Source organism: Macaca nemestrina, chromosome 5 (assembly GCF_043159975.1).
Source record: "Macaca nemestrina isolate mMacNem1 chromosome 5, mMacNem.hap1, whole genome shotgun sequence".
Classification (NCBI taxonomy): domain Eukaryota; kingdom Metazoa; phylum Chordata; class Mammalia; order Primates; family Cercopithecidae; genus Macaca; species Macaca nemestrina.
In genome coordinates this window covers 2,327,201-2,342,337 of record NC_092129.1, presented here as the reverse complement: position 1 = coordinate 2,342,337, position 15,137 = coordinate 2,327,201, and the positions used below count along the sequence as shown (strand labels likewise).

The window sequence follows — 15,137 nt, the reverse complement described above, 5'->3', positions numbered from 1 at the left end:
ATGGCTGAATGTTTTCCATCCTATGGACCGTACGTTACAAACAGAGATGTGAAAATAAGGGCATCTTTTTCTCCCATTAGTGCTCAGAGCCTGACAACAACAGGGCCCCCAGATGGCTCTTTGCATCCATTCCGTTCCTTTCTCCCTTCACTGAGCAGCAAGGAAGCAATAGAGAGCCCCACGTTTCCTGGAAGGAGGGAAGAAAAGACAGGCAGCAGGAACTCCCGTTATCTAGGGCAACTCTGAGGCCATTGTTACAGAAATAGAGTAACACTAAAAGCTAAATTGTCTGTCTATAAGACTTCAGGCAGTGGCTTGTATTTCCCCCAAATGTTTCTGCTGAGCCTCAGGCTCTGTCAGAACCGAATGGAATTAAATGCAGAGTCTAGGGCCATGTCTGTCTTCTCTGTTCCTCCTGTTTCTAACCCACTGGTGATGCTGGCCAGGTCGCTCCCCGCAATCTGGGCTCTGGTTCTTTATGTGCAAACAAAAAGGTTGATTTGAGTCATAAATATGGTTCCTGGCCCGTCTGTGGTTCTTACACTCGGATTTCCTCACACAGCTGAACAGGTTTTATACATCCACACTGAATGCTGGCATTTCCAGGCAGTCAAGCTCCGCCGAGTGTCCAGTGGTGGCCTCCTCCCCCCAGAGCCGTGTTCTGGGGCCTCACCTTGCAGGTACACGTAGTGCAGCTGTCCACCACCCACGTCTCATTTTCCGCAAAGAACCGGCCATCCTGCCAGCAAGCTGACATGTTCCTTGTCTTAGGAGGGCCACCAATGAGCTCCCAGAGAAACTGGTTATCGTTCGACTGGAAAATCAAGTGAAATATTTAAGTACAGACAAGAAAACTACATATTTAGTCATCATGCTTGTGGATGAAAAACAAAGTTCCTCCTTCATTAAAAAGCTCTAAAGTCTAGTAGGACTTGACTTATCCCTGGGAGGAAGTCCCAGAAGCTGCCCTCCATCCTCAGGGAGCTTTCTGAGCCAGTGCCACAGCTTGTCACTGCCTGGGCTTCTGCTGCGACCCATCCACCTGCCTTCCAGGGGAGGGGAAACTGCGCGGCTCACATCACACCGGGGTCAGTGCAGAGCAATGCTGGGACTCCTTCAAATGGGAACCCAAGGTGGGACTGCGGGTGGGAACAAGGTCCCCAGGCAGCAGCCATAAGGACAGGCAGGGATACAGCCAACCTCTTGCCCTCGCCGCCTTCCCTGCCCCAGGCTCCTGCCCTCGCCACCCTCCCTGACTTGGGCTCCTGCCCTCGCGGCCCTCCTTGCCCCGGGTTCCATCTCCTGGCATCATTTACTTCGTGTCCTCTAGGTACAAGTCAGCATCACTGCAGCCTGGTTAGCCATGTGGACATCGTGGGGCACCGTGGCCCAGAGAACCTCATTATGTTCAGTCCCTTTCTCTAAACTGCGAGCTGCCCGTCCTGAGCCCCGCAGGCATCCCTCACTCTTCCTGGCCACGCTGTGCTGCTAAAACCCATTTCACTCCTGCCAGCCTCACAGGGACTTCTCATCCTGCTTCTTCAGCTACTCCAACATGCAGTCCTTTAAATAAAAGTATTTTCCTCTGCAGGTGTGTGTGTATGTGTGTGTGTACACTCGTACCTACAGATTTACCGAGGAGGTAAATTTCCCCAAATTAAGAATGTACTTTGGAGACTGTGCCCAGGACTGTTTTCCTTGGGAATACTTCCCTAGATCTACCCAACTTCCCTCTAACAAGGCTGAATATTGAGCAAGGGTCCCAGCAGACGCCTCCCCTGAGAACTGTAGGTTTTTAATCGAGCACCAGGCACTGCCAGGCCAAGGAGTGTTGAGATCCGCCGAGATGGGCCAGTGGCGGAGCTGCCCGTGCCCTGTGACCCCTGCAGCCCCGCGCGGGCACCCACCACTCTCTTGAGGTTCTCGCTGAGCTGGTTCACGAGGACGTGGAGCCCGGAAAGCTCCTGGACCATGTTCCCCAGCTCCTCGCAGGAGCGTTCGCACACCTCAGGCCTCCTCTCCGAGCTGGGGCCCACGTACTCGGTGGTGACATGCGGACCCAGGCGCAGTGTCTCCGTGTTCTCACTGATGGCGTTGATCTCAGCTGAGGGGAAGCACAGAAGGGCCGTGAGCGTCACGGAGGACGTGGCCAGCAGCAGGGGCCGGAACCACAGGGAGGATGACCTGCCCTGGTTCCCAGAGAGGCCTGGTGCTGGGTGACACCAGGAACAGCAGGGACAGGGGACAGCGGCTGTTTCCCACACTGCCACGCGTCACAGAAGGAGCAGAGCCGTGGTTAGCTTAGGAGTGGGGAGACACAGAAGTATAGGACAGGCCCACACAGTCCAAACGCAGAAGCAGGAGCAGCCACGCATGTCACTCAGACCCAGGTCCCCTCTTTCCAAAGCTTCCGACCACAAATCTGCTTCTTGAACAACACATCCCCTACAAGTTCTGACAGCTCCTCTAGACTCTTCATCCTTTTTTATTTTCATCCCCAAACACCCTTTCTTATGGCTCCTTGCTCTGCTTTAAAGAAAATTCACTCATCCTCTTGCTGAAACAGCCGGTCCCCTCGAGACTGTGCCTTGCTGGTCCCGGCCTTCCCACCTTCCCACCTTCCCCCCCACTCCCACCTTCCCACCTTCCCATCTTCCCACCTTCCCCCCGCTCCCTTCTTCCCACCTTCCCACCTTCCCACCTTCCCACTACTCCTACCTTCCCACTTCCCCCCGCTCCCACCTTCCCACCGCTCCCACCTTCCCACGTTTCCACCACTCCTACCTTCCCAACTTCCCACCTTCCCCCCACTTCCACCTTCCTACCTTCCCACCGCTCCGTCTGAAACCCTATATCGTGGGACCTGGATGGGTATGGCACGTAATTTACAAATTGACCCAAGGCAAGTTGGGGTCGGAGGCAGGTCCCGTTCTCAGGTTCAGTGGGGCCTGCACGGACGCAGTAGGGGCCCAGGCTCTACGCCGGAGCTCACCTCACCCCCATCTAGGACTCTGCTCCCTCTTAGGGGTGAGGATCCCGTCTTTGAAATGCCTGACTTCTCTCAGACAGTCCATTATTGAGGAATGACTTACACATTTTACAGCACTGTCAGGCATTCCGTGATCGAGTTTTTGTCACTTGGTTATAAACTGTGCTGCAATTCACATTAAGCTCAGAAGCTTCCCCTCAGATTCATCATGCCCATAACCATGTACAATCAGGTCAATATCAATGTATAAGCAGAGAGAGAGAAACCACCCTGAGTGGATTTTACCCAGCACACTGATCTTTAGCTAACCTAGGGTATTTGCTTTTCATTCCTTTAAAAGTTAAACAAAAGACCACATATATCTTTGCTTCTGCTCCGGCTCTGACAGGAATGTAGTTTTACTTTGTAGTAAAACCTTCCAACTAGCTTGTATTTCTCCAGGCTTCTGCCAATATTCTCAGTTGTAAAATAATAATGGCTCAGCCTCTTCACAAGGTTACTCTCACTTTTAACAAACAGTGAAGAAGGGAGTGTCATTACCAAGCACCACTCCATGAAGTAGCTATTTCTATAAAGACCCATTTTCCTCAAATCTGACATAACCAGTGAAGAAGAAGTCTTCGCTGGCAAAGATCTCCAAATGGGACGTCGGCATCCACCTGGCTTTGAGTAGACTAACTCAGGGCTGATTGCCACATATGGTAGGTAGATACATGTATAGAGATCCATACTTATTCTACATCTGGAGATAACAGATCTAGATTTCTCTGTAAGTCTGGGGTTTTTTTTGTTTTTTTGTTTTTTTGGAAGATCTAAGAGTTTCCCATAAGTTTTAAAGGTTTGCTTTTAATAGTTCCAGGGATTATTCACTGGTACCTATGAGCCTAGGAAATACCTGCTGAAGGAGACTGCACCTACTAGGGCGTATGCTGGTAACACACACACACACACACACACACACACACACACGGTGTTTGCTTACATAGAGTTGTAAGTCGTGTTTGTCATAGTAGGTTAGTTTTACTCCCTAACCATTATGACAACGAGTTCAGCATGCCATAGATAACCTGTGCTCTAGTTTAACTGAACCCACGTGAAATTATGGTACGAACGTGTGATTAGGAACACCACAAAGGGTATATTTTCTTTCATACAAATAATATTTGCATATATGTTTTGTTTATAAAAACAATATTTTTCTATATTAGTGAAAATACACACACACAGACACACACACCTGCATATATACATATAAATATATCAGACTGAAAACATTATTGCAACAAAAAGTACCCAAAAGCCCCACAGCCACCTGCACCCCAGGAGCCCGGGGAAGAGCACTGCCTCATGAAGCTGAGGCCCTGGCACTCGGAGTGCTGGAGCCAAGATAACGCTGCCTGTGCTGCAAATTACCCCTCAGGTCACAGGCACAGCGAGGGTCATGGCGGGGTGAAAGTCGGAGCTGGGATGAGGGTTGGTCTTAGAACACCCTTCTCCCTGCACTGATGATCAAATGTCTCCCTGTTCTCTTTCCCCACAGGACATGCACAGCAATCAGGACCTGCAACGTGTAACTGAGGAGTGGGCTACGCACCCCGGTTCTGAAGTAGCCGATGGGATCACAGAGTCATTGTGCATCAAAGATACCAAATCCCACATCTTCCTGACGACATAACAATTTACACTTGTCATAATTTGGAATTGAAATGGCCTGGCCTTCATGCGCACACAGCCACCCCGTGTGGCAGACGTGAGCTCCGCTTTGAGGCTGTCAGACCCCGGCAGCAGCCCTGCTGCCTGCTCTCTGGGGAGCTGAACACGGCAGCCACACAGCACCTCCTTGGGCGCCAGACTTCCTCTTTGTAAAACGAAGAAAGTGAAAGCAGGCATCTCACGTAGTGACTCTGAAGATTAAATGATGTATGGCATTTAATGAACCTGTCGTAGCAACCTTCGGAATGAAATGCTCAAGAAAATATTGGAAAGTATGCTTGGAAATACCATTCACAGCTGTAACTAACAAAAAAGGTGAGATCATCTGTCAATGATTTAAGTAGCATAGATTTCCATCATATGATGGAGATAACAACTATGAACAGTATAAGAAAACTTCTAGGCCAGGAGCAGTGGCTCACGCCTGTAATCCTAGCACTTTGGGAGGCCGAGGCGGTGGATCACAAGGTCAGGAGATCGAGACCATCCTGGCTAACACTGAAATCCCGTCTCTACTAAAAATACAAAAAATTAGCCAGGCATGGTGGCAGGCGCCCGTAGTTCCAGCTACTCGGGAGGCTGAGGCAGGAGAATGGTGTGAACCCAGAAGGCGGAGCTTGCAGTGAGTCGAGATCGTGCCACTGCACTCCAGCCTGGGGGACAGAGCGAGACTCTGTCTCAAAAAACAAAACAAACAAACAAAAAACTTCTATAAGTCAAGTTCAACAAATATCTATGACTTTCCTTAGGCAGACAAGCATCGCACATTAATATGCTGGAAAAGTCGCCTATATTTAAAGTCATATTAAAGTACCAGCTATTTATATTTCGTCTTCTATAATAAAATTGTTTGGATTATTAAAATCTGCTTAAAATTAACTGTTTAATCAATTTATTATTTTCAGATATCGACATGTCTAAGGTGACCAGCTAACTCACTCAAAGAGAATAGTGGTAGTTCCAAATATTTTTACTTGAATTTTTACAAGCATGCATGCACATACATACACACACACACATACATCATGTCACAATAGAAACCCATCCAAGCCAATAAATCAAATGCATTTTTGAAAACACACCTACCTCCCTGGCCTTGCTGGCAACCCTTCTTGCTTAGAATATCTTCCACAGAGTTTTCAAACACGAGGTGGACATTCTGAAGCAAACCCTGTAAATACATACAAGCAGAAAAATAGAGCAACAGATAAACATCCAACGTTTGATGCCAAGCTCACTGACATTCTAAAAACACAAGATGTAATCTTCAAGTAGTGAAAGTATTTCCTTCTACGTAGCAGATTTGCAGTCTCTTTATAATCAGATTTTCTGTATATAGGACTTTTGAAATTTTGCTTTTGAGCATGACACAAGAAATGGAAGTGTAATGTAAGAAATCTACCTAGAAGGAAATGTTTCACAAATGAGTGAGATGGCCCTTGGAGAGGTGTGGCCTGCTGTGTGTTCTGGGCATGTTCCCATGGACGTTCAAGGCCATTCTTTCCTTGCAAGTCACCATGATTAGCGAGTTTCTGCATTGGGCAAAGGAGCTCACAGAGGCCCACTGGTCTACTCAGAGACACAGACTCTGAGCGCCTCCCGCAGCTGAGTTACGGTGGGGCTGGGCCAATCCTATATAGTATGGAATTCCCGGGCACCCACGAGAGATTAACTCAAAAACAAGCTATGCATCTCTAGGCCTTTTACTCAAATTACTGAGTTTAAGCATGTACTTATTTCCAAGGCCCTACATGACTGGGAGGGAGCAAAGTACCACACCCTGTTGTGATTCTAAACACCTGCAGTTTAAGGAAGATTCATTTCCAAACATATTTTCACCAAAATGGACATGAAACCATTCCCTCATAAATCAGTAGCCCTTTCCCTTGGAAAAGGGCACCTGCTACTTTGCTCTCCCATCATTTCGCTGCTAAAGCAAACATTTAGGAGTGGTTTTGGTCGTGATCAAAAGAGTCTGGGATTGCTAGAAACATTGGAATAGGATTGATTCCCTGATCATCAAACCAGCCCTCAATCACAACTGATGGTTATTAGTGCAGTTAGGAAAGCACAGCTGGGGCGGCCCTCTCTGATTAATCATGACTTAGAAAGGCGTGCATTGTGTGTGTGTGCGCGCTTGTGGGCGGTGTTTGCACATGAAAGGGTGAGTGCATGTGTGAAAGTATGTATGTGCTGACAACTGCCTGTGGCTCTGCATGCGTTGTGTGTGCATGTGTGCCTGTGTGTGCATGTGTGCCTGTGTGTGTACATATGCATGGTGGACGTATGTGTATGCATGAGTTCACATGTGGAGTTTGTGTGTGTATACGTGTGTATGAGTGTGTGTGCATGTGTGTTCATGCGTCTGTACATCTGTGGTTCTGTGTGTGCATCTGTATGTGTTTTTGTGTGTGTGTGTGGGATGTGAGTGAATGTGAGTGTATGTATGGTGTGTTTATGTGTGGAGGTGTGTGCATGTGTGTGACTGTGTATGGTGCTTTTGTGCACATGTATGTGTGTGTTCACATGTGTATGATGTGTGTGCATTGAATGACTGTGTGTGGTGTGTGCACACCTGTTTTGTCCACATGTCTGTATAAGTGCCTATATATGGTTGTGTGCACATGTGCATGTGTGAGAGTATGTTCACATGTGTGTGTGGTGTGTGTGTGCATGTGTGGCACGTGCACACATCTGTGTGAATGTGAGTGTATGCATGGTGTTTATTTGTGTATGTGCATGTATGCCCATGTAGGGTGTGTGCACGTGTGTGCATGTGTGTGTTCACATGCATGTCTGTGGTGTGCATGCATGCACATGAGTGTGTGAATGGTGTTTATATGGGTCTGCATGTGCATGCGCATGTACAGTGTTTGCACACGGGCATGCATATGTGAGGGTGTGTTCACATGCATGTGTATGTGGTGAGGTGTGTGTCTGTGCATGTGTTGTGTGGTGTGTGTACATGTGTGATGTATATACATATGCGAGTGTGAGTACATATGCAGTGTTTGTGTATATGTCTCGATGTGTGTTCATGTGTTTGTGTGCATGTGTGTTCACATATGTGTGTGGTGTGTGCATGTGTGATGTATATACATATGCGAGTGTGAGTGCATATGCAGTGTTTGTGTATATGTCTCTGGATGTGTGTTCGTGTGTTTGTGTGCATGTGTGTTCGCATGTGTGTGTAATGTGTGCATGTGTGATGTATGTACATATACAAGTGTGAGTGCATATGCAGTGTTTGTGTATATGTCTCTGGATGTGTGTTCATGTGTGTGCATGTGTGATGTATATACACATGCGAGTGTGAGTGCATATGCAGTGTTTGTGCATATGTCTTTGGATGTGTGTTCATGTGTTTGTGTGCATGCGTGTTCATGGGTGTGTGGTGCATGTGCACGTGTGCACATGCCTGTGGTTGCAGTGTGTGCATGTGTGCATGTGAGCACGTGTGTGGAGGTGCAGTGTGCTTCTCTAAGGCCAGGCTCCGCCTGCTCAAGCATCGCATCACCAGACGCACTCGCGGGTCAGTTCCCAGCAAAGCTCTTTCCTCCCTCACCGTGGCCGCCTCCCTGCAGAGCGTACCCTGAAGTGACTCTCTCTGGCTGAGCCTTTGGCCACGTACATCCGGCTCTTTTCCGCCTGCAGGTGCTCGTAGAAGGGCTCGTCCAGAGCGAAGCTGTCTATGAGGTCGCAGCCCACGTGCAGGCTGTAGGTCTCTCCAGCCACCTGCACGGTGACGTTCTTCCACTGCGAGTCAGCCAGGCCCACGTCCTCCAGGGAGACCACGTGCCGGGTGCCGTCGATCCAGTAGATGAGGTCCAGCGTGTCCGCAGGGCCATTGGAGACGATCTCGAACTGCCTCTGGGAGAGACCGGGGCCCTCCAGAGCCAGCAGCGTGCCCCTGGACTTGCCGTCCTGCTTGAGCTGGGCCGTGAGGAAGAAGCCCTCCTTCTGCCGCATGCTCCTGGTGATCTTGCTGAGGTCCTCTGCGTTCACCGGCGGGATGTAGTCGAAGCGCACGAAGCGGTAAGCCGGCACGCCGGGGTCGGGCCCGCGGAACTGCTTGGCGCCAATGGTCTTGCGGTTGATGTTGCTGATACTGAAAAGGTCGAAGGTCGTGCCTTTGTCCTGGTGACCAGCTGCAAAGGGAACCGCAGTGCAGAAGGGTGACGTAGGGGAAGAGGGCGAGGTTGGCCAGACCCAGGGTGACAAACCAGAACCTCGCGTGTAAGGAAATTAACGAGGCCTCCCAATATCCCACAGCTTCTCTCCCTCTTTTATAGGAGTGCTAGAGCCCTCTCTGATGAAAAGCCACTGCCAGCGCTGCTACTCAGAGTGTGGTGCCAACGCAGCTGCGGGTCTGTGGGGTCAGCTTCTGTCCCTGGCTGGCCGAGGAGCGTGTGCCAGAAGGTAAATCGGTGGGGCCAGGCAGCGCCCTGTCCCTTCATCTGGCCCTTTGAATAGCCCGACCTTCGTGGTGAGGGAATCCGGGCCTCGACTGACATTCTGGCACATGTCCCAAGTGACTCTGTCTGGCTCTTCCGTCTCACATCTGAGGCTGAAAAGCAGCCGTCCTCTCTACCAGTTGATTGCTCAGGAAATAAATGAATGAATAAACTAGGAAAGACATGGATCTTTAGCCTTGCTATTGATAAAGTGTCTGAAAGCGGCTCACTCGTATGTTGCTTTCTTGTTGAGATCAACTGCCTAAAACCCGTTACGTTAGCAGGTTGCTATTTTGTAAAAATGTATTCTCCAGCTCTTAATGCACCCTGTGGGTAAGGATCTGAAAGAGTGATCAGTGTCCAGTATAGAAACAAATGGTTTTAACTCACCACCTAAGCTATTGGCAAGAAAAGTGATCAGACCTCACCAAAATCATAACAGTTTAAATAATTCGAAGTAATACACTGAACGGAAAGTTTAAACAAAGCCTTCCTTTTCATGTAATATTTGGCAAATTAGAACAGTATAATACACAGTGTTGCTGATAGAAGTGGGCATGGGACCACTTTCCATAGAGTTACTTGGCAAGAATTAAAAGCTTTGATTCAACAATTCTAATTTTGTAACCTATCCAAAGGACATAATCACAAATGCTACTTAAGATTTATCCACGTCAGTATTTTTTGTGTCACCGTTTATGCTAATGAAAATAAACCAATCTAAGTGGGAATTGATTGAAAAAGATCAAACTTCATCTGTGATGAAATATTACGTGGTCATTAAAAATCATACTGTAGAAAAGTAAACACATGGGAAAATATTTAAAGGAGGAAGAAAGTGGAGCAAAAATAATTCAACAAACACCAAATGCTTGCAGTGCTGTGAACATCCTCTACAGAAAAAAAAGGATAAACTGTGCAACTCTAAGTGGAATGGCATTTTTCTCTAACACCTGAATTTTCCAAAGATAAATTCTCTCATGTCATATTGGCTCTGAAGTAAGTTACTATTAAGGAGCTAGAAGGTCCTCACGGGTAAAATTGTCCTACTACACACTTTATTTTGTCGTCTCTCGCCTTGCAGCTAAGCCACATCTCACAAGCCCAAGAGACCACGGGCTCTGAGGACACTCACCTTGTGTGCTGGGCCACACCCACAGAGCCAGCAGGACCAGCCCCCAGACCATCCTGCCTCCTGCAGTTTAGCTCCTGGGGATACAGGAAACCCTTGTTAGTGATGAGTCCACAGCTGCAACCCTGCCTATGAGGGAGACTGGCCCAGTGACTCACATGACCATTGAAAAACAGTTTGCATATAAAACTCAGCACCAACTGGATTTGTGGGAAACTAAGAGCTAAGGAGGAAATTTACTTTTCAAGCAGGATTCTTCTAACTATAACTAAGATTTGTTAGGCTGGCATTCACCGGCAAGCACTGTGCTCGTCACGTTCTAAATATTCCTATTATTTCGTCTTCATAATAGCCGAGGAGGTAAGTGGTGCTCTAATTGTTCTCGTTTTACAGATGAGCAAATGGATGATGGGCAAGGTCAGCGCTTGCCAGGAGTAATTCTGTTCATATGACTCGTAGACAGGACTTAGATCTGGAAAGTTTGAATTTAGAAAAATATCCAGCCTGACAAAAATAATCTGTGAAAGCATTTTGTGTAAATATCCAGAAAAAAAACAGTTACACATAACCTAATTAAACAGAATAAATACTAACTGTAAAAAAAGTTAGAAATAAACTTAATTTGGTGAATTATACTTACAAAAAAACAGAACACTTGACTTAGCCATCATTTTGACCCTGCCTTTTTATTTTCCTGCAGGCCTGTTTTTCCATTCTTGGGGATTTTAAGTTGGCACAGCTCAGTGGAGGCTGGACCCGGAGTCAGGAGACATGGCCCAATGCCCTGCTGCACGATTAACCCTGTGGGTCTCAGCTTCTCCTCTCCCGAAGGAGCATGAGCCTGCGGGTCCCGGGGCTCCCCAAGTCCCTTCCAGCAATTGGTCATACCCTGCTCCAGGTTGAAGCAAAGACTGAGACCCCAATTCTTCCCATATTTCGAATAGCAAAGGCTGTTAACTTCTCATTGTTAATCCAAGGACTCTCCCTCTCCAGAAACAACATTTGGTAACCTGGAAATCCTCACCTTCCAGAAATAGAGAAACGTTCCCCAGAAGAAATGCTTGGCAGCACCTCCAGACCCCGCACCCATCTGCTCCCTGAACCACCCCCCAACTCATCTGCTCCCCGCCCCCCCCCCAGCAACCCATCTGCTGCCCCCAGTGCCACCCCCCGGGTCCTTGGTGATTGTTTCATCTGTCCTGGCTCCGGAAGCAGCACGGCCCGCGGCCGGCGGAGGCCAGCACCGGGCTGAGCAATGCTGAACACCAGCTGTGCAACCTAGGAAAACTTACTTAACCTCTCTGTCTCAGTTTCCTCATCTGTAGAAACATAGCCTCATATAAAACGCCCACCTCATCGGGTTGTTATGAGAGATGAATTCAGCAAACGAATCTTTACCAGGGGCTGACTTAGCCAAGCAAGCCACAGACATGGGTTACAGGAGCAGAATGTGCCTCTGGGTCTGGGGCACTTTCTACTCTAAATGCCCGAGGCAGCCGCAGTAATAATGGTAGCGCTGACAGGACCTTTCTATGGAGCTCTTAAGAGGGTTTAATGACATGAGTGAACACTTGACCATGAGCTTAGAACAATGCCTGCACACAGTAAGCACCACAGAGAGGTGTTAGAATTACGCAGCTCAGGTACGGCCTTGGCAGGCTCTTCCCACCTCTCCACCTTATTAGCCCACACTGCCGGACACATTGAAGTCCCCTAAGGACAGCTGTGTGGGGCTGGCCCTGCAGAGGCCAGCCAAGAACAGGATGGCAAACGCGAAAGTTCTGGATGCCCAGCTTCATAAGGACAGGTTGGAAAAAGTAAAGTAAACTCCTTTGACAAAACCACATCCTACTGTCTCTGCCTTGAGGTGGATTCTTACAGGAGCAGGAGTCTAACAAAGCATCCGCCGCTGAGGATTGTCAAAGGACAGTGAGGCTCCATGCCACAGGAAGGATGAGCAGCCGGGCTGCCTGGCCTCAGCCCATCCAGGGACACCGGGCAGGGATGGAGCCACAGACGAGCCAGTGCCGCTCACCCCTGCCCCAGCCTCTGCACGCCACGCACCCACGTTTACGCTTGTGTCTTTCCAAAAGAAAGATGTCAGGGCCTCTCTGCAGCAGAACACAGTTTGAATTTGCAAAGGTCTTTGAAAACTCTTTTCAGTTGAACAATCAAAGTAAAAGATAACTTTGCAGAGAGCTAATTGTTTACCGGCCATCCCCCACCAAGAGCAGTCTGATGAAACAGCAGACTCCTGGGTGCTCAGCCCCCAGCCCTGGGAGGCCAAACCCACCTTCCTTAAGTGGTAGCCAGGCAACCCGCCAGCTGGCTTTTCATATGCAAACTGCCGCAAAACTGTTAAAAGTCGCTGTGTGTCCCGGCAGTCACAGGACTTTGCATAGACTTACCACAAATATTCTCTAGTTAGGTTCAAAACACTTTTCAGCTACGAATAATGTAAACAATCAGTCTCTCTGTCATCTACTAATAATGATGTTAACAATCAGAGTCTCTCTCTAATCCACTAATAATGTTAATCAGAGATCAGAGTCTCTCTCTAATCTACTAATAAAGTTAACAATCAGAGTCTCTCTCTAATCTACTAATAATGTTAACAATCAGAGTCTCTCTCTAATCTACTAATAAAGTTAACAGAGTCTCTCTCTAATCTACTAATAATGTTAATCAGAGATCAGAGTCTCTCTCTAATCTACTAATAAAGTTAACAATCAGAGTCTCTCTCTAATCTACTAATAATGTTCATCAGAGATCAGAGTCTCTCTCTAATCCACTAATAATGTTCATCAGAGATCAGAGTCTCTCTCTAATCTACTAATAATGTTAACAATTAGAGTCTCTCTCTAATCTCGGTTACTTTTCAGATACTCCGGGAGTGGTTTCTAATTCCCTCCTCAATAACAAACTCTCATGTGGAATCTTCTGATTCTGAAGGTGAAAACATAAAGCCTTTACCGGGTTCCCAGGTAGGTACATGCATTACAATAGCAACAACCACAACCCTCAGAGAGGAAGGGGCGCCGGGCCAGCCGGCGAAAGGAGCCGGAGGAAAAGCTTAGCGGCGGCCACGTGCCTTGCTCTTCCAGTGGGCAGTAAAAACTCCACGTGAAGAAAGGCTTGCCGTTTAGTGTTAATAGACGCACCACCCACCTTCAGAATCTCGATAGCTCTTTTTTCTTCTCCCCTTCTTACAGTTCAAGAGCTCTCATTTCTTAAAATTGGAGCACGATGAAATAATTGAGTTTAAGAAATAATCGTACCTGGTTTGCTAAAAAGATGCAGTGATGACTGATTTCAGTGTTCCGGACTGGGTCAGAAAGGCTCAGGCTCTGCCGGAGCGAGAGACCGGCCCCGCCGTGCAGGACGCTCCGGTGGACGTGGCCGAGCGGCTCCCGGGCAGTGCGGCTTTATATGCCGCTTCTCCTGTGCGGTGCTGTCAATCAGACACACGAGGAAGCACGTTTAATTCATTCCTTCGAAGGAATGACATCATCCCCCTTCTGATCTCACCATTTGCTCCGAGTACCTGCTGCAGGGGTCCAAGTCCAGCCCCTCTGCACTGGAGGCCGCCTCCTCCTCCTGCACCCCGGCCCCTGCCAGACAGGCCTGGGAGGAGCCAGACAGAGAGAGAGGGAAGGCAGGGACTCACTTTTCCTGTCTTCTCTCAGGAAATAAGATGCTATAAATAACACTAGCAAGATTGGCTAGAACTCCTCATTTTGCTTAAGAGAAAAAAATGCAAGTTCTATGCCTTAAATATGTTTCGAATTATTCAATGTGATATTGGTCTTTCTAAACCAAATGACTGACTCTTAATAACACATAAAATACATCGGTGAGTATCAATAATTAGTCTGTATATTAATAAAGTTATTATGGTCAATAACCAAGTTTATTATGTGACAAAAGTGAAATGTAATGTCAAAGGAAGTTGCCAACATTTATCTCAGGCAGTTAGAGGACTGAAAAACTGTACTGCAGCTTTGGGAAAATTCATTTTAACCCAAATTCTGCTTCATCTGCTCAGTGAAGATCCCCTACAAGGACGTCTCCCAGTGACATGCAATACCCGACCAAGTCCCCTCGGTGCACACTTTCACATGGTCCCATCGCAGCAACAGCCTGATGTGCAGCCGCACAGAGCAAGGACTCAGAACCAGAAGCAGTGGCAGCAGCGAACCCCCGCCCCTCCCACACCTGCCAATCAGGGTGCACTCTGCATGGGGGTGGGAGGGGCCGCTTCTCAGAGGTCAGGGTGAACCATGCATGGGGAGGGGCTGCTCCTCCCGGGTCAGGGTGGATGGTGGAAAGGGGAGCTGCTGTTCCAAGGCGGAGGTTGATGGTACATGGGAGAGGGTCTGCTTCTCCCAAGTCAGGGTACATGGTGGAAAGGGAGCTGCTGCTTCTCCTAGGTTGGGGTAGATGGTAAGTGGGGGAGGGTCTGCTTCTCCCAATTTGGGCTGGACAGTGGATGGGGGAGGTGCCACTTCTCCCAGGACAGTGTGAAGGGTGGATGGTGGAGGGGCTGTTTCTTCCGGGACAGTGTGAAAGGTGGATGGTGGAGGGGCTGTTTCTTCCAGGACAGTGTGAAAGGTGGATGGTGGAGGGGCTGTTTCTCCCAGGTCAGGGTTAATGGCAGACAGGTGAGCTGCTGCTTCTCCCAGGTTAGGGTGGACCTTGGATGGGGGAGGTTCTACTTGTTCCAGGTGGGGTGAATGGTGACTGGGGAGGTGCTGCTTTGCCCAGAGCCACCTGCACCTGCTTCCTGTCGGCACCTGCCTGTTGGGTTCCTTCACGTGTGTGTGGAGTTGTCAGCCTGGCCATGGACCTG

General features: G+C 48.4%; 1 protein-coding gene across 1 annotated transcript in view; it reads right to left on the bottom strand.

Moving 5' to 3' along the window:
• The window catches only part of LOC105487598 (thrombospondin 2), a 40,736-nt gene extending 26,923 nt beyond the window's left edge, over nucleotides 1-13,813 (bottom strand). The window contains exons 1-6 of the mRNA XM_011751086.2: nucleotides 13,567-13,813; nucleotides 10,292-10,365; nucleotides 8,294-8,850; nucleotides 5,789-5,873; nucleotides 1,908-2,104; nucleotides 674-814 (exon numbers count right to left, since the gene is read on the bottom strand). Coding sequence (XP_011749388.1) covers nucleotides 674-814; nucleotides 1,908-2,104; nucleotides 5,789-5,873; nucleotides 8,294-8,850; nucleotides 10,292-10,343 — 1,032 coding nt within the window. The 5' untranslated portion in view covers nucleotides 10,344-10,365; nucleotides 13,567-13,813. The remainder of the gene's footprint in view (nucleotides 1-673; nucleotides 815-1,907; nucleotides 2,105-5,788; nucleotides 5,874-8,293; nucleotides 8,851-10,291; nucleotides 10,366-13,566) is intronic.
• Between the last annotated feature and the right edge of the window lie 1,324 nt (nucleotides 13,814-15,137).